This window comes from Solanum lycopersicum, chromosome 9 (assembly GCF_036512215.1).
Source record: "Solanum lycopersicum chromosome 9, SLM_r2.1".
In the NCBI taxonomy this organism is placed as follows: Eukaryota; Viridiplantae; Streptophyta; class Magnoliopsida; order Solanales; family Solanaceae; genus Solanum; species Solanum lycopersicum.
In genome coordinates, this window is record NC_090808.1 from 2,082,307 (window position 1) to 2,108,395 (window position 26,089).

Below are 26,089 nucleotides of genomic sequence, written 5' to 3' on the forward strand. Positions count from 1 at the left end.
CTCTGCTATTTTTACTTGTGTAAATACATATTAAAAGTTTAATTTATTATTTAATAAAAATTATGCCCTTGTTTAAAACAAAGGGTGAATATATTAGGCTTTGCGGCTCCTTATGGATTCAACTCTTCATCTTGTTGTTCATAATAGTGAACAAAGTTTCCACCTTTTGTTTGTAAAACTTGACATTAACAAGTTTTGGAACTAATCTTGAGATATGCCTTCAATGGCTGCTAACAATTTTTCAAGAAACACTCATCAAAATCAAACAAAAGGGGACTTTGTTTCCAGGTAATTTTTTTAAAAAAAACTTTTTAGCATACCCCATTTGTTGAATTTACTTTTATCTCTTGTTGGTTCAATCCAATAAGCTAAAGGTGTCCTTTTTGTGGGTATTTAACTATGTTTATGTTCAAAGATTTGATCTTTTTTGCCAGATTGTTACTTTTTAGTATATACCCTTGTTTAGTTTTAGTTTTATACTTTCTTGGTTCAATCCTAGAAGCTAAAAGATTCTTTCTTTTGTGGGTATATTACTATGTAGATGCACGCCTTTTTGTTCAATGGTTTGATATTTTTTTTTTGGCAGGAAGCAAAAGATTGAGCAACAGAGAAAAAATTTACCAATTGCTGCAGGTATTGTTTTAGTTATTCAATTTGAACTCTTCAGTCTAATGTGCTTTTTTTTTTCCAATCCTGTTCTGAGTATTTCAGTGTGAGTTGTTTTTCAGTTTACTGATTGTTTTATGATAAGTGCTAGGCTGGGAGTTGGCATTTTTTAGTGAAGTAGTGTATGGCCTGTGGGAAAATTATTTTTTCTGATGGTTACAGCTGATTTTATCGAGAGTCTAGAGTGTTGTGGTTTCTCCCCATGTGCGAGCTTCTTTATATTGTTGGTTGTAACCCCGGAAAAATGAGGGTTACGGTAGGCTGACAGCTAGCATAAACTTGCTGATTCATGATGAATCTTCATATATCTTCAATACGCATGAATGCTGCGTATAATTTCTTGAGAAGCCAGTGCTTGCATTGATTTTTCATACTAACGTCATACTGTTATTTCATTTTCATCTGTTCTGTTTTATTAGTTTGCTGTATTCTGTAGATTTTCATCTTACTCATGTTATTTGATTAATTCTAGTTGAAAGGAGACTAGTGGAGGAGGTGCGGAATAATGACACTCTGATAATTGTTGGAGAAACTGGAAGTGGAAAGACAACTCGTAAGTACTATTTGCTACATGTCCTCTTAGACTGACTGACATGCATGTGACGTAGATCCATTTACATTGCAATACTTTAGATAATACTTCAATGATGGTGGTCATTTATGATGTTGCGCTGTGCCAGTTCTAAGGCCTTCCACGTCCTCAGTTAGTAAAAAGGATAAAAGACTCATGCATATTGTATCTTTCTTCTTTATCTGTTTGTTTATGTGTTCTGTGTGGCTTATCAATCTTTACCGAGGTGTATAAAGATGTCTTTTTGTCTGTTTGTGCAAGTCACACATTATAGAACTGGTGAAGTTTTGATGATCGGACATATGGTTCTTTGATTATTTGGTGAAAATGTAAAGGGTGATGTACATGTGGATTTAGTGATCACAACATTAAATAATTTCTTAGGAGTCTTTTCTTTTGTAGTGAGGGGTTGAGGTGGCTGTTAAAATGAGGTATAGCTCTCTCGGCAAAGCAAAGTCGATCTGGAGTTTTGTTAAGGAAGCCATCTACGCATTATAAACTTATACTTCCTAAGTGGGGGTTGAACCCAACAATTTATTGTTTTTCATGTTTGCTTATTATTTTAGTATTCGACTCTTTTTAGACGAATTAGGATATCTCTCACATTTTGGTCGATGAGTGTGCTTGAGGATGAGAGATATGCGAGGATTGACAGCAGGAAGGATAATGAATTAGGACAGGAGACCATATGAAAATTTCGGTTAAGTCTAAGTAACCCTCACTAACTTGGTGTAGCCATAAACTGAGGAACTCCTGTGGTGGTTAGTGAACGTTTGTGATTGGTCATAACTGCTTGAGTTGTGCACCTGAAAGTATTGGCTGAATTGTCGTCTGACAGCTCACTCTGTTTTGTCGGTTCCATTTTTTGAGTGTGTCGAAATCATTCATCCTGATATAATGAACTTATATATATTGTCCTATGATTTTCAAGATTATTCTTGGATACTCTCTTTCGCTAATTTTCCTTAATCTCTCTCTCTCTCAACTTCCAAGTAACAAAATTTGTTATTCAATCTATAGGAATAAATACACTTATACAGTAGAATAATCTAAAAAATTAAAAAATGCATCTTTTGTATTATTCATCAGATACAAGTAGGTCTGTGTTGCATCTTTTAGCTGCTATCTTGACATTCCTCAGCTTTATTCTAGTGTGGCCTATATCTTTGCAGAAATACCTCAGTATCTTTACAAATGGGGATTTTGCCGTGATGGTGGTATCATTGGGATAACTCAACCTAGACGTGTGGCTGCTATCACTGTTGCTAAACGTGTTGCTGAGGAATGTGGCATTCCATTGGGTCAAAAGGTTGGATACGCTATTAGATTTGAAGATGTAACTTCTGGCCAAACAAAGATCAAATATATGACAGATGGTTTGCTTCTGAGGTAATAAGGAAAAAAAAAAGGTTTGATGCATTACATGTAGGAGTCACTTTTCTGAAAGAAAAAAAAGAGTAATATAGCCATGATTATGGACTTAATTGTTGCATATACGGGCATGTGTGGAGAGATTGTTCATGTGCCACAGAGAGTTTACTTCACATTTGACATCACATGATAGAGCTATTTATGATTATCTAAAGCTGTATCTGGAAAAATCAATTTACAAATGGTGAATGACATGCCACTAATCACTACTACAGGGAAGCATTATTGGATCCATACCTCTCCAAGTATTCTGTTATTATTGTTGATGAGGCGCACGAGCGGACTATCCACACTGATGTATTGCTTGGACTGTTAAAGAATGTACAGAAAGCAAGGTCAAAATCTATCAACGGAGTGGTAAATACTGATCATAATAATTCTAATAACGGGCATGCCCTGGAGGAAAGGGTTGACAATCAGAATGACGGTATTTTGAAGTCATGTCAAGTGAAAAAGCACAACCCATTGAAATTGATCATCATGTCCGCCAGTATGGATGCACGAGTTTTCTCAGAGTACTTTGGTGGTGCAAAAGCTGTTCATGTTCAGGGACGGCAGTTTCCTGTCGATATATTCTACACCCATAAGCCTGAGACAGATTGCATAGATGCAGCTTTGATTACTATATTTCAGGTTTTTACATTTATCTTGTTGCTTCACAAATAAGAGTTTGAACTGATCGACAGTGTCATTAAATTTTCACAAAAGCACAGCAGCTTTGTGCCTTTGTTGTTGCTTTCTCATAGTATATTATTTATCAGCTCCTAGATGGATTTGTTACTATATTGGCCTTTTACATAACTAAGTTTAATGTTTCAAGTAGCATTGAGGGTTCGATTAGTCAAGTTTATAGTTTGTGATGTTGTTGAATGTCTTATGTTCTGTTCATTCCTCCAACTTGTTTTGCTAGATACATCTAGAGGAGGGACCTGGTGATGTGCTTGTATTCCTTACTGGTCAAGAGGAGATTGAATCCGTTGAGAGGCTTATCCATGAACGTCTCCGACAATTACCCGAATGCAGTAGGAAACTCTTAACTTTTCCCATATTCTCATCACTTCCCTCTGAGAAGCAAATGAGGGTTTTCATGCCTTCACCAGCTGGATATCGTAAGGTTGATTTGTTTCTTTGGATAGCTTATTTTTTGAACTTTTGAGATGGATCATGGATGTACTTACCTTTTGTCTATATCTGGGGTTGCATTTAGGTCTGTGTGTAAAGCATGAATTATATGAACTCCATTGAATTGTTTATAGGATAATATAATAATTGTGTGTGACATCCTTTGTGAAAAAAAAGTTACTCTGAACTTTGAATTCATCTTGCATCATCTGTCTGAAAAAAGACAAAGCTGAGTTGCAGTGTTTTTCAAAGGAATAAGCCACTTGTCAAAATGTTGTGACTACGGAATTGAAATGATTCTTGAAAACTAGGTTAATTCACTTCATTCCATAAAGGAAAACAAGTTCCATTTCTACCACTTCATGAAACTTTATAGCTCTAATTGATATTCGGCCAGTTGTTTTATGAATTCCTTCCATTACTTTTGCATAACGTAGTACATATGAGTATCATTGTCCTAGAAATATCTGCATTCCACGTAGATGCCATGGTTTGGCTTGTACGGTTATGTTCAGCGGGTGTCACTTTGGTGTGTGGGTATTTCACGTGAATTCTCCAAATACACCACAAAAATTGCAAGTAACCTTCTGAGGTGCCGGATCCTTGCACTTGTATGTCAGTTGGGGATAAACATAAGGTCAATTTATTTTTCTCCAGGGTAGGTGCGTATGGGTGGTTAGTTGTTAGTATGCAATGTTTTCTTTCTTTGGTTGAGCTTATACCGGTGCATCCCTTTGTGTACTAATTTTAGAAACTTCTACCTACACACTAAATATATATGAAATTAATACCTGACCTATAGAAACATTTATTTGGTTATCTTCTCAAGGTAAATAAAGTTTGGTTATGTGCTAGCTTGTAGCCTTGTATTTGTTACAAAGCTTAGCATTGTGAATGTGCATTTTTATTATTTGGCTATGTTTATAATAATGCTAATAAGTTCTTTATCTAGTTTCACTGGTATGCTTGACATGAAGTTTTCAAGGCTTAATATTTGGTAATTGCTCTGAGTTGGCAAGTTATGTCCACTAAAATCAGATTTTAATTCTTTCATTTCATATTTAGGTGATACTAGCAACAAATATTGCTGAGACGTCAGTGACAATACCTGGTATTAGGTATGTTGTGGATCCTGGACTGGTGAAAGCCCGAACATATGATCCTAAGATGGGAGTTGATTCATTGATCATTGTCACAACATCTAAAGCTCAAGCTCTTCAAAGGAGGTAGGGTGCTTCCAGGTGCATTTAAGTCTCAATACACATTGACTAAATCACCTCCTTTCCTCAACTAACTTCATTCAAAGGCATCTTTTGTCCAACTTTTAAAAATTATGGTGGTTTGAACCATAATTTTCTTCTTACTTTGCATTAATCATATTTGACATGTGGGATAGGCTAAGGATATGTACTGGGATGTACTTATGCTTTGAAGTTTTTGTTTTATCTTGGATCTGTATCTGCCACTTAGGTACTAATATACTTCAAAGGGCCAACATAATATTGATGAGATCAACATAGGGAATAGGAGGATTGTAATTGTAAGCATAATATCTTTTCAAAGCAGAGGAATTGTAGAGGAGGATTCTTTTTCTGGTTACAGATAGAAGCTTAAAATTTGAAAATTGCAATCGATAAAAGTAGCGTATTCTTTCCATGTACCTATTATTTGGCGGGCAGAGTTATCCGGTACTTGTATTGGTGGGGAGTAGGAGGTAGCTGGTAGATACTTTAGTTGCGTACAATAAAAATAGAGACAAGGTTAAACTTAAAAAGTCCTGGGTGCAGCCTCTGAAGTAAAATCCATGGGACAATGGTGATCGAGAAGTTGAACCAATGCAGTAGGATTTATATATACAGGAGGGAAATGGATAACAGACATTTACTATTTTGGTTATATTATCTGTTAAATATCAGATCAAGGGCTAATTTCTTGAATTTTTGTAGTGGACGTGCAGGACGTGATGGACCTGGGAAATGCTATCGTTTATATCAAGAAAGTTTCTTTGAGAAACTTACAGATTCTACATTACCCGAGATTAAGAGATGTGACCTCTCAAATGTTGTATTGCAGCTCAAGGCTCTAGGCATTGATGATGTCATCAACTTTGACTTCATTGAAAAACCAGACAGGTGATTACCCAAATGAGAGAGACAAGTCTTTCAGTGCATTTTGCATATATATTTCGCTATCAGCATATATGATGCCTTTCTATTAATTCTTAACCCCCAATATTTTGTCCTATTTGCATGACTCAAGTTTGTGTCGCACGTGTTTGACCATTAATTGGTATCTATCTCTTGCATGGTGGTACTGCATCATTTCACTGAACATGTTTTACTTAATTCACCATATATTATGTATAAAATCCATTTCATGTTTTGTTAAATTAATGAAGCACAATGGAGAGCATCCATCCTATATTTACTTAAATCTGTATAATTGGAAACCTGCACTTTCCTTGTGAAACTGAAGCATCATCAGACCTATGAAATCTACTTATTTGTTGGCAAATCGTTGCTTCTTCTTATAGAGCTAACTTATGTAATACCCCCTCCACTAAGTGATCCGACTGTTTATAAGAAGAGAAAAAACTAGCAAGATACTCAACAACAGCTTAACGTTTGTGCTGCCCTTTACTTTATGGAGCAGAACGTTGCACCCCCTGCATGCGTTATCACATTACTGATTATGCAGTCATTTTCAGAATTTGGATATTGTCGTGCAATTATTGTTTTCATCCTTGACTATAATTCCTTCCTTGCTTCTCTTTAACAGGACTGCTGTAGTCAACTCATTGTGGTCTCTTTACTTATTGGGTGCCGTAACAGAAGATAATAAACTTTCAGATGTTGGACGTCAAATGGCCAGGCTACCCCTTGATCCAGTCTACTCTAAGGCTCTCATTATTGCTAGCCAATTTGGCTGCTTGAAAGAAATGTTGATCTGTGTTGCAATGCTTTCAGTGGAATCTATTTTCTATGCACCACGTGAAAAGTTGGAAGAGGTAGTCCTTTGTGCTAGCTTGTTGTTACCCCCCCCCCCCCCCATCCCCCCACCTCCCACCCCCCAAAACATGTACATAGGATTGTAGTAAATATTTTCTTTCTATAAGTCCAATGAGTGTCAAACTGTTTTATTGCATCCAGCTCTTAAGATAGCATCGTATACTGAACCTTCCATTTTTAATTAAAAAAACATACTTTTGCTGGACACCATCCGCCTATCTCCCGATCATGAGAAAGCTTCGCTTACAGATAATCATTATGGAGAAAGTTAGGAGATCTTTGGCGAACCACTAGACGGGCCTGAATTTAAAAGCTTTGCAGCTTGTCTGGTGATAAGTAAGCTGTCTTGGTTAGGATCTTCTATGCCCGTCAGTTTCCTGGCCCTTGAAAGTCGTGCATTATAATATTGTCTAGTATGAGATTAGGAGGTCCATTACTTATTTAAAGAGACATAGATCAGTTTCATGCTCCAACATTCAAATATAAATCTTTTCAGTTTACAGGCTTTGAATAAGTTTGTCTAGTTGATGAATAGGGTGTAGAGCTTAAAGCTCGACCCTCTTTTGAATTCGTGAGAGACATTTCCCTTAACTCTTATAATGTTGATTCCGGCGATCGATCGACAAAATTTACCTTCAATATTTTAAATTATCTAACCATTGGAGTAGATAAAAAATTGTTCATGTCGTTTTAGCTGTTCTAGTTTCGTTTTTCTTTAAATTTCAAAATCTGTCTGTTAAGTACAAGCTAATAGGGTGCCATGAAATGGTGAATGGACTGAAGAAGAATTTTGCGTGCAGTTTTAGCAACTGTTGTCGTCCCGTGTTATTGGCTTTTCTTTTTCCTGTGTTATCTTTCCACTTAGCAGTCACCTTTGACTTTGTTGATGTGTTATACTAATTTTGGCATGTAATATAATTCGAAAACAGTCTGAATAATTTTACCTGTGGTTGTCAGTCACGAAACGCATTGAAAAGCTTTGCAAGTCCAGAGGGGGATCATCTGACATTGCTTAATGTATACCGTGCTGCTGATGAGTTCTTTCAAAAGAACAAGATGGTACACAGTGAAGAAAAAGCTGAAAAGAATCTTAGAAAATGGTGCAAGGATAATTATATTAACAGTCGCTCTCTAAAACATGCTCGTGATATCCACAGGTAGGCATTATGTACTTCAACTTCAAGGAAATATTATTCTGTTCTGCTTTATGATTATTTCTACCTCCACAGTTCTTTTAGAGAAAATGATAAAACACACACATTCACGTTTTTGCCAGTTTTCTTACTTGAACTATCAGGTGTTCACTTTTACTACTGAACTATCACCGACTATTTCTCAAAACACATCTGAAGTATCAGTTGTTCCCTTTTCCTACCGTTCAGTGTTTGACCATTAACTCTTCTTTTTTTATGTGTTACATTCTTATGCTCATGCTCGTCATATTTCACTGTTATATAATGTACTTGCCGCTTCTTCTCATTTGTCCGGGTCCTTGAGTGAGTGAAAAATCTTAAGCTTTCTACCTATGTTTCAGTCAAATTGTGAGGAATGTTGAACAAATGGGTCTTCGCGTCACTTCTTGTGAAGATGATACACTTCTCCTCCGCAGATGCCTTGCTGCCTCATTTTTTCTTAAAGCAGCTATGAAGCAGCCTGATGGTGCATACAGGTTAAGATTAGTGGCTTTATTAGTCCGGCATCAATTAGTGTATCTGTTTGGAGTTCTTTGACATATCATCTATTCGTTCCCATATCTGACATTCATTTTAACTATCTACTGGCAGGGTGACGTTAAGTGGTTTGATTGTGCAAATACACCCGTCTTCTGTCCTGTTCCGAGCCAAGCCAGAGTGTATAGTTTTCAATGAACTGGTTCATACTAACCATAGTTATGTCCGTAATGTCTCTAGAATCGATTACTTGTGGCTCGTTGAGTTGGCACCCCACTTGTATGCTGTGCAAGACTAAATGTGTTCATTATTTATATCGGTAAGAGATCCCTTCCTTCAACAACACCATATCCAAACGACACCATATCCAATGTAATTCCACAAGTGGAACTTGGGGAGGGTCAGATGTACGCAGACCTTATCCCCATTACCTTTGTGTGGGGGCTAAAGAGGTCATCAATTTTGCTTTTTGTGGTTTTATCAATTAGTTTTCAACATTTGTATGTTGTGAAATCGTCTTTGTTGTAAATATATACATACAAATGTTACCCAAGATGCTTTTTTTTTGTCGAGAACAGAAGGTGCACACCTCGATTAATTGCACGAGGTACCTACTATCTCCACTGGCACTTGTATCAAGTATCTATGTCCACCAAACCTTAGATGAAAAGAAACCACCTCATATTTTTTTCTCTACAAAAATTTAACTTGAGACCTCATCATTCTCAATCCAATTCAGACCACTAAATAACACTTCCAATGGAAATCCATCCATCTTTCTTTATTATAATACAAGGCGAAACCAAAATTTAAAATTTACATGTTCTAAGATTGTGATCGAATCGAAGCTCGTTTTAGTAACAGGGTTCACAATTAAATATTTATACGAGTAGCATAAGCTACAGAAGTCATTCAAATTTGTATACAATATTCTAACTCCGCCTCTGCTTGCTGGTTTATTTTAGTAGCCCTCAATTAGCATCCAACTTATTGGCATTTTCTGCTATACTCAGATTACTGCAATATACCGAGCAAAACCTGCAATCAGAAATTAGTTTTAAACCTTTGTTGGGTTGATTTCTCGTATGGTTACTCAATTAATCGAGTTATTATCTCATAAAGTCAATTTTCTTCAACAATGGTGACTTTTTGAGGTAATAACTATAAGTTGAGTGATCGTCTGAGAAATCAACTCGACTTTTGTTTGAACAAAAAGATCAGAAAATGAACTCAATCATGTTAATTTAAAAAGATAGTGAAATGAATCTCCTAATTGTTTATGTTTTCCTACCTGAGCTCTCTCACTTTGGTGCCAATGGTTAGTTTTGGTACTATGTTTCAGCTCCTGTTTCTTTTCACACTCTCCGTTCAAACTCCGAGACCATCTGCGTTCAAACTCCGAGACCATCTGTTTGGTAACCAAAACGCGTGATAATATCTCAGATGGTCACTCAACTAAGAGTTCTTCTCTCAGAAAGTCACTTAACTTGAAAGCTGTAGCATGAATTTTACCTCGGGGAATTTGTTTGTTGAATAATCCACCCTGTTGTAACTATCTCAACCAGAAGATGAAGATTTCAATAGCAGTAATCTGTACATAGGAGCGCCACGTTCTATAACATGTTGCTCCCAATCTGATCGAATGCCAAAGGGGTTTTCGTTCAGCCATCCATCTTGCTGACTTGTGATATCTTCCGAATCGTGCATTACTGTGAGCTTGCCCTTGCCATAATTCATAAACTCTTTTTTCATTCTCACTGCAACTTCTTTTACATCAGATTGGAGAAATACCTGTGTTTAAGACAACAGACTTGTGTTAGTACTTAGTACTCTTCTTTTCTCTCATGAAATGATCTTTTGTTCGTCTCACGCTAAACATATCAGCCCGAGCTACTTTTGGCTATCTGATGAAGAATATCAATCACACAGAATAACAATTCAACACGAGACGCAAATGCATAGCACCAGAGAGCTGCACTTATCATACCTTCCCATCAGGAGCTACTAAGTCTGCTATTGCTTCAACTAATGATCTCTGCACCATCCTCCATCGGTGTTCTGTTCTATTGAAATCTGGATTTGGACACTGCAGTTGCGAGGAATGTTGCATTAGTTGTAACGATGTAATCATAATTACATCGTCATATCAAATTGTATCTCCAAACACATCCGTAAGCATCAAAAAGTTATTCATCTATACTCTTTACTACTCTCTCTCTCTCTCTGTCTTTCAATTTGTTTGCCTGGTTTTGACTTGACGCAGTGTTTAAGAAAGTTAAGATTATTTTTTTGAAACTTAAAGCAACTAAATATATGTCAAACTTGATTGTTTCGTGTTATTAACGTATAAGCAAATGCGTGGCCAGTCTTGACCATGGCATTTCGATATGTATCTAAGATTCTATTCAAAAGAAGCAACAAAATGCTACCTACCTGAATTGACACAAGCACAAGATCACCAGGGTAACTGGAAACAATGGATCGGAATGTTGATGTGGCATTCGTTGCTATGAAGTATCTAGGAACAAAACACAAAATCAGAAAACAGATAATACATGACTATCTGCTTCTATAATACAAGTATGTAGGGAGGACAGCATGTACCCATTTGTCATGCCAGATTGAGAAACATGATCAAGACAACGTCTTACCAACTGGAAAAACGCAAAGTCAAAATTGTTACACTTAGAACATGATTTCTTTTTTGAAAAAACAGGAAGCAGCAGATGAAACATTCTGCATAAGACTAAAACCTTTTCATTTCTCTCCAGTCCAAGAAAGTTCCAATCCTTCCGCATCTTTGCCATTCTGGTCAGAAATAAACCGTTGCCTGTAATTTTATGCTTTCATCTGTGAGAAGTAAGAACTAATTGTGTCCTTAAATGCTGCACAACAGCGTGGTCGTGTTGATATGTTAGCTAAAGCTAAGGAAATGGAAAAATATAACTAAAAGTTTTATTTGTTAATATAAGGTGGTTGTCTCCCTCTCACTATGAAATGATTGTAAGACCAACAATGTTTCATAGGAACAAAAATTGGGCTTCTAAGGCCCAATATATCAGCAAAATGAGTGTTGTAGGAAATGCAGACTTAAGATGAATGCGGTCATATAAGATCAGAAATGGTCACACCCTATAGAAGGTGCAAATAGCAAGCGTAGAGGATAACATGAGAAAGGTGGTCTTCATAGAGCTCCATGTAGTGAAATGAAAATTGAGGATTTATATAACCAACCCCAAGTCCCCAGCTAGCCTGAGATTGAAGTATACTTGTTCTTGTAGTTGAAAGTCTAGCACAGACATTGCTTGGTTTAAACTATACGGCTGATTTGTAAATATATGAATAGAGAAACTAGGGGGTGTAAGCTTCCTTCACGAGTACCGGGGAAACACTGGATTCATTGCTCCCAGATAGGGAAATTAGTGGATTCATTGTAAATATGAAGTTGTTATTGGCGTAACAAATGACTATACACATTCAAACACAAATGATCTGATAGATTTATAGAAAGATTGAATCAGGGAAAAGAGAGATTTACCACTTCCTACGTCAACAACAAGAGGTAGGGTTGTATTGGCATATAAAGCATCCCAATTCAACTTAAATGGATATGCCTGCACAAACACCAAACACTCAATTAGTTCTGAAGCTAACATACACCTATGGTAAGCATACTTTGTATATTAGTTGGCACGTTCAAAGTCAAGTTCCATGTGAATGATTAGCAGCACTTCAATTGAGTATTGAAGTACTTAGATGACAGGAAACAGGGGAAAAACGTGCAATGCATGTCATGCAGTTATACAGAAAAGAAGTCGTAGTGGAGGCAAGCCAGTAAATCTTTTATCAGGAATAAAGACTCCAAACCTGGTATTATTACTCTACTCTAAGTAAATATTTCCCAACATATATGATTCTACCACCCCAGCTAGTACGCTCCACTTAAAATGAGAATAGTCATAGTTTCCTCATTACATAAAGTAGAGGCATCGGAAACAACCTCTCTATCTTCACAAGGTAGGGGTAAGACTGAGCACACATCACCCTCCCCGGAATCCACCTGTGGGATTACACTGGTAATTTGTTGTTGTTGACATAACACGCGGCCAATGTTGTAAACATTAGTTAAGATGTGAATTGGAGGGGTTATTGATGAGCTTATTAATTCTTGTATCATTTTTTATTCAATGAAATCTCTGTCGTTATCCATGTATCTACCTCCTTTTTTCTATTAATACGATTTCCTTTTCATTCTAGAAAACTTGAGGAAGTTGGATCCAAGACAAGTGGGATGGTTGTTACTTGTTAACAATGTGTTTCAGGATTTTAAAATTTCTTTAACACAGCATGTTGAGTTAGAAAAGGCTTACTCTATCTAGTGCCAAGAGCCCGTGAAGCTTTCTCCCTTTCAGAAACTCCCAGACAATGGAAGCATTTTCAATCATATCAGCTGTAACGTGCCTTGATCTCCCAATAAACGTCTCACATGCCTGTTTGCCAACCACAATTAGATCACAGTTCATTTGACTAAGATTATAAAGCATCGCAGCTAATTTGGATGCTCCAGCAGATTCTTGATGTGATGAGCTGAACTTTACAGCTCCAATCCACAAAATTTTCTGAAAAAACAATGAAAACATACTTCTCTGAGCATATATTGTTTCCACAGAATAGATTAAATGATAAGATCACAGAAATTACCAATTTCATAGACGCAAATCAAAGGTTAAACCTACCATTGCAATATGACAAGACAGATTCTATTCACTCATATCAAACTAGTCAAAGAACACCAAACGGAGACCTCAAAATTGAGCAAGCACTTCTAATACTAATCTTCAGCAGAAGGAACTTCAGAGATTACCTTGCATCTCGAAAGCACGGAGATCATTTCCCCCAATGTGTTAGGTCCAACATCAACAGGTTTCCATCCTAAGGAAAAACATTTGAAATCCTTAAATATATTAGGAACTATCATCCCAATGGTAAATACTACAGAGACGGTCCAATAATGGTGCAAATAGACTGAGACGGGCCAATAGCCAGGAAATGAAGTTTGTTACTCCATCCATTTCAATTTGTTTGCCTTACGTGCAACTCTTTAATTCTAAACTTTCCACATGACATGTTTAAGATCATGAGATTAAAGGGCATTTTGGTACATTCTACATATCTCTATTTATGACACAAGACTCAAAACTCTTCTTCACTTTCTTAAACTCCGTGTCAAGTCAAAACCAGACAAACTAATTGAAACGGAGGGAGTATATATTTTCACTTTTTTAATTGTTCAGCAATCTCTTGTCCATTTAGTCCTTAATCTAGCAAATGAAACAATGCAAACCTTGGGGCTAGGTTGAAGATTTAAGAATTTAACTTTACCATCAATGATACGATTAGCAGGAAAAATCTTCATCCGCGACGGATAATAATCATTGATGCACCAAAAGTCTTTTGGTAATATGATTTGTACTCCTCTTGCCTTTGCAGCCTCAACTAGCACACGGGCTGCCTCTAGTGATTCTTGTTCCACCAATTCCATAGGAACAGGTAATCCAAAAGCATGCATTATTTGAAATGCAGCATTGCCAATAAACACTAAGCCGTCACATCTAGATGCCAAAAATAGCAAGGCTACTGCTTTCCCAGCGAGATTACCTCCGACCTGCATTGCATCTCAAATTAGCACTTGCAATATGTGAACCAGAAAAGTCCTGTTCTCATTTTAATCAAGAACTTGAAAAATACTTAGATTTAGATTCACGGGTGCATACTATTGCAAAATAGGGCCTCTTGTTCATCTCGATTATCTTCTTCAGTTGAGACATTTGCTCGTCAAAGTGAAATCCAGCAATGGACGCATAGCAGAAGCCAGTAATACCAACATTTGATGCAAGAATCTTATGTGATTGGAAAAATGTTTCATTAACAAAGATATCCACGCCAGATGATAGGCGTCGTGCAAACTCTGAACAATTGGCTTGCTCCTGTTTAAACTGAGAAAGGTTCTCAAGAAGAAGGATGGAAGATTTATGTCTGTCTTCCCTCAGGGACTGCTCAAATCCAGAACCAAGATCCACTGGTATTACTTTTAGTTCAAGTTCCGACGATAAAAGTTCTGAAGAACACATTATCCAGATCAATTAAACTCCATTTAAAACATGTTTTGTTGGAACATAAAAACATTAAAGTAAAAACTAGATGTATGCCGGCCCTTCATCATTGCCTAGAATATTGTGCCTAGGTAGGTTTTTCATACTCTGACAGTGTTTTCAAAGATGCACTTAAGCCATGAAGCGAGGCTCAAAGTGTGTTGAGTGCTTCGCGTCGCTTAATATGCGGTTCAGTGTCCTGATCAAGGTTTTAAGACATACTTTTACTTGCCAATTAGCAGCCTCTTTTGAAGAGGCGACACTAAATCACTAATATTACACTTTATCATATATCTATTTTTCATGTTTTTTGTTCATATAATATATTTGTCATTCATGCTTATAATTATTAGTCTTGGACGGAACATATATATTTGTATTTTCTCTCTCTTTGAGCCTTTTTTTCATCAAGGCTCACACTTTATTTGCGTTTTGCGCTTTCTAACACTGTATTCTGGGAAGCTAAGCCCAAGTTAACAGATGGGGAGAAACAACATGAACAATAAGTAAAAAGTAAGAACTTTTTAAACCTGCAACATATTCCAATTTGAGAAGCCGCGAGTCAGCTCTCAAACTCCAGCTACTTAACAGAACTAATTTTGCCCCAGCTTTGTGTAGATATTTGATGGTTGAAATTACGCGAGCTGCTGGAGACTGCTGTTTCTTCTGCTCCCTTAGTACGATGGTCAAGTCCAATCTGACCATGACAACTTTTCCGATTAGCTCCTCCTCTGGGAAGTTTCTAACAGTTTGCACGTAAGGTAAGATATCTGTTCCTCTCCCATCACAAGCTTCAGCCTAAAATTCGATTCTTGTCTGAGTAAGAAGAACAGACAGCACACTGAATGGCACATGAAAAAACAATAAATGTGTCACGTTAACGTTCATGTTTCTGATGCTTTTTTACATTCCCAATTAAATATGCATACGAGCTGGTCGAAATTTTAGCTATCAGATCAAATCCTACATCAGTTTCTAGTGTAAGAAGCTTTAACAAATGAACAATCACCGTGTCACATAGTGAAGACGAGTTGAGGTGTCTAGAATGTGCTTAGTTGCCAGCTGAGACTAAGTTTGAGTGTATGTTTATGTATTACACCTTCTCATTAAACGTAACGAAAAAAAATTACTCAACGTACCTCATTCGGAAATGAAAGCAAATCAGCATGATCAATCAGCTCCAAATTTAAAGCTGAAAAAAAAAAACAAGCAAATTGACAACACCATTTATAACAGGATTACAAGATTTTCGACTTCTTTGACAGCAAGTTAATTCATACTAACCTTGTCGTAAAAATCGAATCTTTTTACATTTTCGAACTGCAGAACATTTCCCATACGATAAACGCAGTCTAATTTGTTGCAAATCATGAAATTTTGTACAACCATTGTGGAAATTTGATATTCTAGGTAAAGTGTACCCTAAGAAGAATTCCAGAACATAACTCATCCTTTTGTTGTTTCACTATGAATCAAACTTTTGAACTACAAACTGCAAGAAAAATATCAAATTTTTCATATGAACAATAAACAAAAATTACGAAGAATCTTAGTAGTTTAATTGATTGATTATCTAAATTCTCCTTTCCCGGAATCCCCTTTCTTACCCCCAATTTTTTTTTCCGATAACAAGAAAAACTGTAGCCGCTATTCTTTGGTGCGCACCGGGTAAATCTATGCAATAGCTTGCAAATCACAAACCCACGCTAGGCAAGCCCGCTGCAACGAGCTCGACCCAAAAGCAAAATCTTTGCTTTCGTTGGCAAGGGGTACCCCCAAATTTTTTTTTGAAAACACAGTATCTAATATAGTAAGTATATCAATACAACTAAAAAATGATGCAAAAATTAGCAAATTACTTACCTGAAATGGCTAACAAGAGTGACAAGTTGAATGAAGATAAAATGTGTAGAGACAATATATATACATATTTTTTTTATTATATAGTTTTAAGAAGAAATTTGCATTAATGTCCCTCTCTAATATGAGACAATACATTTACATCCCTTCAAGAATTAAGAGTTACAGAATCCTCCCTCAATGTATTACTTATTACTCTCGTAATTTATATGATATTGTTCAAAATTTCAATTGTTGAACAATTTAATTTTAATCGCGAATTTGAATATAATTTATTATTTAAAAAGTATATATGAAAAAATTAGAATCAAATAGAAAAAAATCTGAATCTCGAAATTCTTTGGACTAAATATAATGTCGGGTAAGTACCCGACCCGAATAGAAATACGGATCTACGCTGCTAAATCTTCAAAGTACAACCAGCTAAAGCAGATTTAGCTCACTTTTACTTGATCTCCGCCGTCAAAAATCTTCTTCACCGGCCGCCGATCTATTCTCCGACCAAGATGGGTGCCGGTTTCCTCGTTGGCGTCATCGGCGTTCTAATTCTATCTCATGCTACCTATTCCACAATCCAATGTAATCCACTTAGGTTTTTGTTCCCTTTTTTACCTTTTTTTTTTTGCGGCATCAGTTTGAAGATTCTTTTTTTTTGTTCAATTTCAGATAGGGCTTTGCTTAAGATTACTGAGGAGGAGTTTTCTGGACCACCCATTGATGTAAATTTTCATTTTTCACCTTTATTGTTGAATCTGCTGAGTTATTTATAGTTGACAAGAAGTTGAATTTTTTTTATATGTATGTGATGTGGTAGTGATTGATCTTTTCTTATTTTTTTGTTGTTCAATCAAGAAGTAAATTTTTGTTGTTCAATTGTGTAAATTTGCTGTTGTATTGTATTTCCTTTACATACTTTATTTTTGATATGTTTACTCGAGCTTAAGGTTTATCGGAAATAGTCTGACCTCGCTTGTGGGATTATACTCGGTATGTTGTTGTTGTGATGTGGTAATGATTATTCTATTTTTAATTGTTTTGTTGTTAAATCGTGTTGTTTGTTGTCGCTACTTGTTCTCTTATTAATTATTTTCAACATGGCTTCTTCACTACAGTATTATCTTTACATGTTTGATTTTTGATATGATTGCTTGAGCCGAAGGTGTATTGGAAACAACCTCTCTACCTTCATAGTATAGGGGTAAGGTTGTGCATACATCACCCTTCCTTGGCTCCATTTGTGGGATTATAGTGGGTATGTTGTGATGTGGTAATGATTGATCTAAAGTATTGGGTAATGTGCAGGTTGTTATCGAATTGATAGTTAGTTTAGTGTTATGCTTGTGGGCTGCAATGGCTGCCCCTGGAAATTTCAAGTCAATCCACCCTCAATCTGAGGAAAACAGGTACTTAATTTATTCTTTTTAATTGGGGTTCTTGTATTTTTATTGTTTTTTTTCTTTGTTTTGCAGTAATAGAAAATTTTGGATTTCTAGGGACTTGTAGGAATATAGATAGTTGGTGTAAATCCACTGTTATGGGAAGATCTATTCTCACCATCTCACAGTGGTCAATGTTCCCTTGCTCATATCTTCCATGTGTTATACTGTTATATATATTTTGTTCTTCTTAAGAACTCACAAAGGAGTTCTTCTAGCACTATATCAGTTTCTTTCTCTAAGTTAATGAAAAGCTAGGCTTACCTCGTGGACAAAGTGCCCCTCGGCTAGTTTAGAAGTCGCGCCAGGCCAATGAGTATTATGTGGAAATCCTCCTTCTCTTCCAATATATTTTTATCAATTTTGTGATTTGATTTAGCAAAAATATAACCTCTATAAATTTCCATCACTTTTCTTGCATATAGCGTCCTTTGTGGTCTAACATGTTCTCTGTCACCCTTGTAATATCCCTAAATGTCTACTTTATCATTCTTTTCTTGAAGTTCAGACAACGTTGAATATCACTTTCATTTTTATGTATCAAAATTCAAAACTAAGAAACTCTTTCTCTACTCATTTTGCATCTTTCTTTGTTATTGTTGCCTACTGCAAACAAAATTTCGTAGCTTTGTGAGTTATACCATTCCGACTTCTTTATGGCACTTCCAATCCTTTACAAGGATACCTCAACTTCAATGGACAAAAGGCTTAGAGTGAGCTAATGTTTCTTTTGGTCATGGATGTGAATCTTTAAAGTTATCCTTGACTTCTCTGTTGTTGATAATTTCCATTTTATTACGTATCCTTGCCCTGCACCATTCCTGTGTCAGAATTACTGTGGTTAATGTCTTAGACTTTTAGATATAGCTAGATGCTACTTTCCAATGCAACTTCTCATTTTTTTCCTCTGGATAACTGTATTAGCTTCTAACTCCGATGCTCCCTTCTTTAAGCACTTGTCTTTAAATGTGTTTTGGTTTGACTGTTTAGTATCCACCACAGAATCATTGTGCTTGCAGCTCTTCTTCTTTTGTCGTGCCTGCCACTACACATCTGGTGTCACCCGTCTCTTTTGGGTGGTTAAAGCTTCTCCCAGTGACGACCTATTCATATTTGTGGCCTGCACATTTTCTTTTAGTAGAAATGAAGTCTATTTGACTTTACCTACTTTTAAATGTTATCAAGTGCAGTTCCCCTTTTGTTCAGAGAAGTATAAGTTTGGTTGGTTGTTGACCAACCTTTGTCCCTTCAGGTGCAAGTGTTAACTAAAACTAAACATAAGTTAGGAAACCTGTAAATAACATTGTCATTTTCATTTCTAGTACCAAATCAATTTTTTGTTTGTATAGTTATGGTGCCTGGGCGAGTTTACACGCATCTTAACTGTTCCACAGAGTACCTGCCTCCCACAGACAGAGATACCGGGTAACTCTTTGTTACTGCAACAATATCTCCATATACTTTGTCAACAGTCAACACCATGATCTCTCCCATCAGATTTCCCCTAATAAGGATATGTTGATCATTTTTTATCCTTGGACATACCTATATCTTTCCAAAATTTAGTATTTGTCTCCTTTTAATCCAGTTTTGAAGTATAGAAAATTTGCTTTCTGTTTTGAATATAGACACTAAAAACTGGTGGTGTTGATTCTTTACTTTACCATTTGATAATCCTACCATTACTTTTCTCTATATCTACAAACTTTATTTTTTGAATCATAGTTTGTCAATGTGTTCTCCCGTTCCTACTTATATCTACCTAGGAATACCGCAAATTATGACTTCTGCTATTGATCCCTCGACTTTTTTCCCTGTCAACTTAGCTTAGTTCATCTAACCCTCGACAGATCACATCTCATTAGAAAGACATGTATTTTCTTTTTTATTTAGGATTCTTTTTTTATTTACCCAGTCTCTTGTGGATACCAGAAACATGATATTTACGCTCCTCCTATTTAATATATTCACTAGTTTTGACTTTTCTTTGGACGAGTCTCAATATGTCCTTGGTTTACCTGTTTAATCCTTCTCTCCTCAAACTACCAGAATCCTTTCTGTCACCATTATGCTGATGTAGTAGGAGTTATAACTAACTTCTTTATCAATATCCGTACACTGCATGTAAACCGTCGCTTATACTCCATAACACCCAGTGGAGATGACCAGATGGTTGTTTTTCTTTGTCACGATGATAATTTCTTGCTAGTGAATCAACAAAAGACTAGAATTTGTAGGTTTCTTCTTAGTGATTTTGGGTAAGCAATATATAGAAGAAAAACTTGACGCAGAGAGATTATGGGAAGCATAGTTTATAGTTAGAAAATATAGTTCGATATTAACTTGGTATTTTGGGATGATAACGTCCAAGTGTTTCATTGTTAGTAATCCCTCAATGCAGAAGCTAGTACTAGACGAAACGGCTGAATTGGTTAAATTTTGTGTAATGGAGGTAATGGGTTTGTTTCACTATTTTGCTAAAGTAAACCTGTATTTGCCGCCAAAGAAACAATGGTAGAATGAAAAGGAGTTCTGTTATGACTTGTATTTGACACTATACCTATTTCTACCTCCTAAGACCCTATAATGGGGATAAACCATTACATGATTTGGGGATAATTTTGCTCTCTGCAGTAGCTGAAAGGAAAGAAAAGTAGAGCGGAGGGGGGCAGAGGAATGTCTGGTCACCTTGGTATTTGAAATTGGAATCGTGGGGTTGGCTTTGGGTTATGGGTACCATTTGTTCAGCGTCTTTGTGGTTGTAGGGCATCTAATATTTTACTTCAGTGCTGAATAACAACTTCAGTGAAAGCTTTTATGTGTTTTTCCTTGTCTAACCTGTTTTGAGAGTTACATCACCGTCCCTCAAATTCTAGGTAACAGTTTAGATTATCTTTTAGGGCATTTACTAAAGTAGAAAAGTATTCCTGCTTTCAAGTATTTTAAAGAAAAAATTGTGTGAAAGCACATACGTAGTCCTACTGTTTGAAGTTCATGTATAGCCAAGTGAGAATTTGTAGCAGAAGTCGGTTCATTTGCCCTTGATGTATATGCAATGTCCTTTTTTGGGTATCTTACGTATCTCTACAATGCAGGGTGGTCGCTTTGCCTGCCAATCTGGATTTCATGATCTTTAATCACCGCGGGAAAATATTTCCTCTGGAAACCGATTTGAAGTTGAAGTGATGGCCACCCTCCAGACCAGACCCATCTTTCGCGACTGTTCTTGGAGAGGATAGTTTTAGACAGTTCTCCTATTACACTAATTCAATTACTTGAGCAGCACTAGTCGACCTGTGGATCGTTGATTGTTAGAGAGCAGACAGAAAAAAAGACACTCAGTTTGCACATTTTCATTTTTGCTTGCTTAAATTTTAGTTTTGTATGTTAAAGACTCGAATTTTCAGAACATATCTCATAGTGTCTATTAGCATTTATTCTCTATCTATGCAGACATGAACCTGTTGTTTGAAAACGATCTTTCGCTGTGAAATTTCTGTTTAGACATCTCTAACGTAGGACATGTATGACCCGCAAGTGGGATCTGAGGAGAGTGGTATGTACGCAGGATATTTATCGCATTATTTTGGTTAAATGAAGGAAACAATCTGTTTCTCCCCAATTTTATCATATAAAAAAATCCATATAAACTAATTTTTTTCTTGTATACAAATTACAATAGCCTATGGATAAAATGAATGCCTTGAGTTTCATAAATAACCTTAAAACATACCTTTACACTATGAATGAAACAAGTTAAAACACCACAAGAACCCAAGAGAACTCCAAAAACTGCTAGTCTGGACAATGAAGCAGCAAGACATTGATAACAAGTTGACAACAAAATGTTGAAACATAGAAAATCCTTTACACATTTTATAGTCATGGCCATGTAAGACACACACATAGTTTTGAGTCTATTGTTGGTCCCTGAGTACCACACTCACAAATAACAACTACCAATTTGTATGAAATGATGAAAACAAAAATGTCAAGAGAAAACAAAACAACTAGGCTTGACATTTCTCATCACTTGCATGCTTCATCCATCAAAACCCCACTTCCAAACTTCTGCATTAAAGACTGAATAATGAAATACATACATGACCAACACCATTGTTATTCAAAAACATGTGTTCCTACTCTGTTTCCCCCTTTTCTTCTGTGTAATCTTTTTTTCTGCGAGCGTGTGTGTTCTTCTCGGGGGTTGGGAGGGGAGTGAGCAAGAGGAGTGAGTATATAGAAGGAAAAAAGATTCTCACTGAAATAGATTCATTGGAGAATGAACAATGACTAACCTCAAAAAAATGCTCTACGTTACTACATCTCGACATCCAAACAGACTCTGTGACATCCACAGAAGAATTACAGTATGACTGACTTTTATCTAAACCTAATCAATTGCTGCTGTTTTGAAAAGGGTACAGAACTACCCCATCAAACTAACCAACTAATTTACAACTGGGTTAACTCCTGCTGATTTTCCCTAGATTGTCTCAGTATTAACTCAGCTCTCCTCTTCTTGTCATCTCTGTCTTCATCCCGCCGGAACAAGGAAGCGTTTCTTGAACCCTTTTTCCAAAGCCTTAGATCCAAAGAATCGCCTAAGGCCTTCTTTCCAGGTCTGAACTCTAAACAGACAGCAGGCCTCTTGTCCGGAAGTGTTTTCTCTGTACCATCTACTGTTTCAGAAAGCCCATCCTTCATTGCCTGAATTGCTGGGGAGAACGTTTCCAGCAAAGAAATGTGGTTTTTATCATCTACCTCACTAGAAAGTTTAGTTGGAAGAGCCACTGGGTCCACGTCTTTCTCACCAGCTTGAAAAGGTTTTGCAAGAAATGGGTTTTCACTTTTACTAGCACTTGAAGTGATACCAACATCATCTGGCTGCCTAGAAGTTGATGCCACTGCTGAACCATTGCACACCAATCGCTGTTGTAAATTTAATAAAGATCTTTCTGCCTTCCTTCGCTGTCTTGCTAATTCAATTTTATCAGCTCGAGGATCTGATGCCCTCTCATTCCACGTGGGCGTCCGTACATAAGTATGCGGATCAGGAAATGCAGGCAACCATGGAGGTATGTGCTTAAATGGTGGTGTTTCACCAATTTGTAAAAAACTGGGTATCAAATTGGGTTGTTTTACCACAGGAAAATGTGGAAGAGGTTGAGAAAATGGTATCTCTTCAGCAGATTCCACATACTCAACCATCTCGCTAACAATACCAGAACTTAACCCACAGCGGTTCACTTCCGATGCTCGCAGAAAACCAGTGGAGGCACACATATCCTCTAATCCTTGAATAATATCAAACACATTGCACTGTGTTCTTCCAGCTATATTAGCTTTACTATTAGCAGTCTTCCCTAGGTCAAGTATATACTTAATTGCAATGTCTGCAAGCGATTCAAGAGCAGATTCATTGAAGATCTCAAACCCAATACTTTCACATATCTGTGCCACCGCAGTCCTCGATACTGCTCGCCCAAAATCGTCTGTACCAATTCTTTCTTCCCTAGTATTATCAACAGTGCTCTCTTTCTCCCTTTTATCCTCGGCATTACCTCCAACGATCATATTCAAGTTCCTAAAAGATTTATAGCTTCTTTTACTCAAAAACCTCACCACTCAGCTCAAACTTGTGCCTTTAAAAGGAAAAGTTCACAACTTGGTAACATTACAAAGAACTCAACAACTCAAATATGCAGTTCAAGATCCCCACACTCATTTGCAATTCATGAACACCCTATGCATTTAAGCTGCATTAAGGAGTAAAGAACAACCCCAATTGCCCCAAATACAAGTAGACATGAATTACTAAACTACTCTGGCTTTTCCCAAAATGAAAAAAAAAATCACAACTTGGTGATGTAAAATGACAACCCCAGAACCCAAAATCTTCAACAAAATCAAATAAAAACCTCAATATTCCTCCAACCACTTCGTAAACTCAGGTCTTTTCCCAAAATCACAACTTGGGCGATGTAAAATGCAAACCCCAGAACTCAAAACTCAACCAAATTCTTCAACTAAATCAAATACAAATCTCAATATTCCTCCGCCCTACTTGGTAAAACTCGTGTCTTTTCCTAGAAACAAAAAAAAATCACAACTTTGTGACACAAAATGTGAACCCCAGAACCCAAAACTCAGCCAAAATCTTCAACAAAATCAAATACAAACCTCAATATTCCTCCACCCCACTTGGTAAACTCCTCTCTTTTCCCAAAACATAACTAAAATCACAACTTTGTAACACAAAGTGTGAAACTCAGAACCCAAACTCAACCAAATTCTTCAACAAAATCAAATACAAACATCAATATTCCTCCACCCCACTTTGTAAACTCCTTGCTCTTCCCAAAATTAAAACAAAAATCACAACTTTGTGATTTAAAATGCGAACCCCAGAACCCAAAACTCAACCAACTTCTTCAACAAAACCAAAAACCCACCTCAAGATTCCTCAACCCCACTTGATAATTCATAAAACCTTAACTATTAGGCTACATTAACAAGAAAAACTACAACACCAAATGCCCCAAATATACAACCAAAATGTATGAAAATGAGTACTTACAGCTGATTTTTTAGACTAATTCAACTTGGGGTACCGACTTCTTGATTTATAAATTGAAATTGCTTCAAAATTGAGAGAACTGAGAAGGGTTTATGCAGAATTTTTTGATAAACCCTAAACGGTAAACACCAAACACCAAGAAAGGGATTTTTAGATCGAGAGAGAGGAGGATCGAATACCGGAGCGGGACCTTTTTTTTATAGAAAAAATTACATTCTAATAATAGCATATAAGCCCATATAGTTTAGAAAATTCACATCTGACCCAAATAGCTTTTATTTTAAATTTTTTTCGAAAGTGTGTTTAAATAAGTGATCAGACAAAACATGATTTATCTGGAGTTTAGTTTATCGATGGAAATGACTCTTGATCGGGAGACACGGAGGTTGAGTATTATGGTAAAAATTTTAGTAGGCAGTTAGAACGTTATCTAGTTTTCTTTTGTTAATATGACCGTTATATTACAATTTTATTATCTGTTGTTCGATATATTATTATTATTATTTTTTGTTTCGATCTACATAATATTTATTATTTATGTTGTTTTTAGCATATTGTTTATTAATATATTTATTTTTCATTTTTTATTTTGTTATGCTTTAGTTGAGCCGAAGGTTCAACGGAAGTAATTAATAGAATAAAATTGTGTATACGTCGTTCTCTTCCAATGTTACTTATGAGATTACACTCCCGTTTGGATGGGCTTAATAAAAGCAGCTTTAAAAAAGTACTTTTAAAAGTGCTGAAACTTATTTTAAAAATAAGCAGTTATGCGTTTGGATAAAAGTGCTGAAGTTGTTATATCAAACGTGAAAAGGGAAAAATGGAAGAAAGAAATGTTAGGGTTATATGGATAATTTGGAGATTGTATATTAAGAGCAAAAAGATAAAAATGTGGTCAACTTAAAACAGCTTATAAGCTAAAAAAAAAAAAAGCACCTCTACCCCAGCTTTTAACTTTTGGCTTAAAATAAGTTTTTTTTAACTTAAAATAAGTTATTTTGAGTATTGCCAAACAACTAAATAAGTCAAAAACCACCTTTTAAGTCAGTTTGACCAGCTTTTAAGCTGAGCCAAACAGACTCTAAATATATTATTATTACTAAAAGCTTTTTAAGTTCAAACATAACTTAGATAATAACCAATTTAACATCCAAATGCATTTTCTTTCAAACAAATATCAAGTGAAAATTTTATATCTATTTATATCATCAATTTTGACTGATTTATTTTGCCATATTGTTAGAGAAGAAGTTGTAGACATCATATTATATATATATATATAGATTACAAAACTACAAATTTAAGAGGAAATATTTTACATATATGAATATGTGAACTTTATACATAATTCAAGTAGTTGATTTGTTAACTATTCTATATTTGCATAATTTCCCATTGATGTTTTTTCTTTTATATTTAGAGCCAATTAAGTTCCTTTTGTATATCATTCTTTCTTTTAATGCAATATAATTAATAATCCAAAAATACATATAAACAAATTAGTTTTTTTCCTAATTAGTTTCATATTTTAAACGGTCCATTATTTCTCTTTATATATTTAAACTATCACTATTTATATAAATATATTTT

General features: G+C 35.9%; 4 protein-coding genes across 15 annotated transcripts; 2 read left to right on the forward strand and 2 right to left on the reverse strand.

Moving 5' to 3' along the window:
• Nucleotides 1-40: 40 nt before the first annotated feature.
• LOC101265161 (pre-mRNA-splicing factor ATP-dependent RNA helicase DEAH10) lies at nucleotides 41-9,021 on the forward strand. The gene is made up of 12 exons (XM_004246589.5): nucleotides 41-288; nucleotides 587-633; nucleotides 1,139-1,219; nucleotides 2,410-2,626; nucleotides 2,884-3,301; nucleotides 3,579-3,782; nucleotides 4,856-5,016; nucleotides 5,737-5,922; nucleotides 6,569-6,797; nucleotides 7,756-7,955; nucleotides 8,333-8,467; nucleotides 8,583-9,021. Exons 1-12 carry the CDS (start codon nucleotides 215-217, stop codon nucleotides 8,764-8,766), a joined length of 2,136 nt encoding a protein of 711 aa, XP_004246637.1. The 5' UTR covers nucleotides 41-214; the 3' UTR covers nucleotides 8,767-9,021.
• A 195-nt stretch (nucleotides 9,022-9,216) lies between these two features.
• LOC101264854 (phosphoglycerate kinase, cytosolic) lies at nucleotides 9,217-16,802 on the reverse strand. Of its 12 annotated transcripts, none has more exons than XM_069289000.1 (16): nucleotides 16,484-16,802; nucleotides 15,905-16,112; nucleotides 15,760-15,812; nucleotides 15,151-15,461; nucleotides 14,243-14,586; nucleotides 13,851-14,133; nucleotides 13,333-13,400; nucleotides 12,839-13,087; nucleotides 12,007-12,082; nucleotides 11,222-11,298; nucleotides 11,073-11,122; nucleotides 10,902-10,986; nucleotides 10,456-10,554; nucleotides 9,981-10,259; nucleotides 9,760-9,876; nucleotides 9,217-9,485 (listed from the first exon to the last, which is right to left on the reverse strand). In XM_069289000.1, exons 4-14 carry the CDS (start codon nucleotides 15,323-15,325, stop codon nucleotides 10,026-10,028), a joined length of 1,740 nt encoding a protein of 579 aa, XP_069145101.1. In that variant the 5' UTR covers nucleotides 15,326-15,461; nucleotides 15,760-15,812; nucleotides 15,905-16,112; nucleotides 16,484-16,802; the 3' UTR covers nucleotides 9,217-9,485; nucleotides 9,760-9,876; nucleotides 9,981-10,025. The 12 variants fall into 12 exon arrangements, with proteins under 12 accessions (XP_069145101.1, XP_010325972.2, XP_069145102.1 ...); XM_010327670.4 differs by having other exon boundaries at nucleotides 9,217-9,506; XM_069289001.1 differs by having other exon boundaries at nucleotides 9,217-9,506; nucleotides 10,902-10,975; nucleotides 15,151-15,418; nucleotides 16,484-16,583.
• Nucleotides 16,710-21,391, forward strand: LOC101264548 (membrane magnesium transporter). The gene is made up of 4 exons (XM_004246587.5): nucleotides 16,710-17,059; nucleotides 17,147-17,199; nucleotides 17,783-17,883; nucleotides 21,012-21,391. The coding sequence occupies exons 1-4, from the start codon at nucleotides 16,987-16,989 to the stop codon at nucleotides 21,100-21,102; spliced, it is 318 nt and encodes a 105-aa protein (XP_004246635.1). The 5' UTR covers nucleotides 16,710-16,986; the 3' UTR covers nucleotides 21,103-21,391.
• Nucleotides 21,392-22,156: 765 nt separating this feature from the next.
• LOC101264247 (transcription initiation factor TFIID subunit 8) lies at nucleotides 22,157-25,426 on the reverse strand. Its single transcript, XM_004246586.5, has one exon. The coding sequence runs from the start codon at nucleotides 23,491-23,493 to the stop codon at nucleotides 22,372-22,374; it is 1,122 nt and encodes a 373-aa protein (XP_004246634.2). The 5' UTR covers nucleotides 23,494-25,426; the 3' UTR covers nucleotides 22,157-22,371.
• Between the last annotated feature and the right edge of the window lie 663 nt (nucleotides 25,427-26,089).

Bases quoted from the DNA above. Each gene is read 5' to 3' on its own strand.
- LOC101264548 (XM_004246587.5), top strand. From the start codon at position 16,987: ATGGGTGCCGGTTTCCTCGTTGGCGTCATCGGCGTTCTAATTCTATCT. The intron at 17,060-17,146 runs GTAATCCACTTA...GTTCAATTTCAG, and splicing joins TACCTATTCCACAATCCAAT to ATAGGGCTTTGCTTAAGATT. The intron at 17,200-17,782 runs GTAAATTTTCAT...GGTAATGTGCAG, and splicing joins TTTCTGGACCACCCATTGAT to GTTGTTATCGAATTGATAGT.
- LOC101265161 (XM_004246589.5), top strand. From the start codon at position 215: ATGCCTTCAATGGCTGCTAACAATTTTTCAAGAAACACTCATCAAAAT. The intron at 2,627-2,883 runs GTAATAAGGAAA...TCACTACTACAG, and splicing joins ACAGATGGTTTGCTTCTGAG to GGAAGCATTATTGGATCCAT. The intron at 5,923-6,568 runs GTGATTACCCAA...TCTCTTTAACAG, and splicing joins TTCATTGAAAAACCAGACAG to GACTGCTGTAGTCAACTCAT.
- LOC101264854 (XM_010327668.4), bottom strand. From the start codon at position 16,070: ATGAGTTATGTTCTGGAATTCTTCTTAGGGTACACTTTACCTAGAATA. The intron at 15,419-15,759 runs GTACGTTGAGTA...ATCGAATTTTAG, and splicing joins TGCTTTCATTTCCGAATGAG to GCTGAAGCTTGTGATGGGAG. The intron at 13,401-13,850 runs GTAAAGTTAAAT...GTTTTTCCTTAG, and splicing joins TGCTAATCGTATCATTGATG to GATGGAAACCTGTTGATGTT.
- LOC101264247 (XM_004246586.5), bottom strand. From the start codon at position 23,493: ATGATCGTTGGAGGTAATGCCGAGGATAAAAGGGAGAAAGAGAGCACT.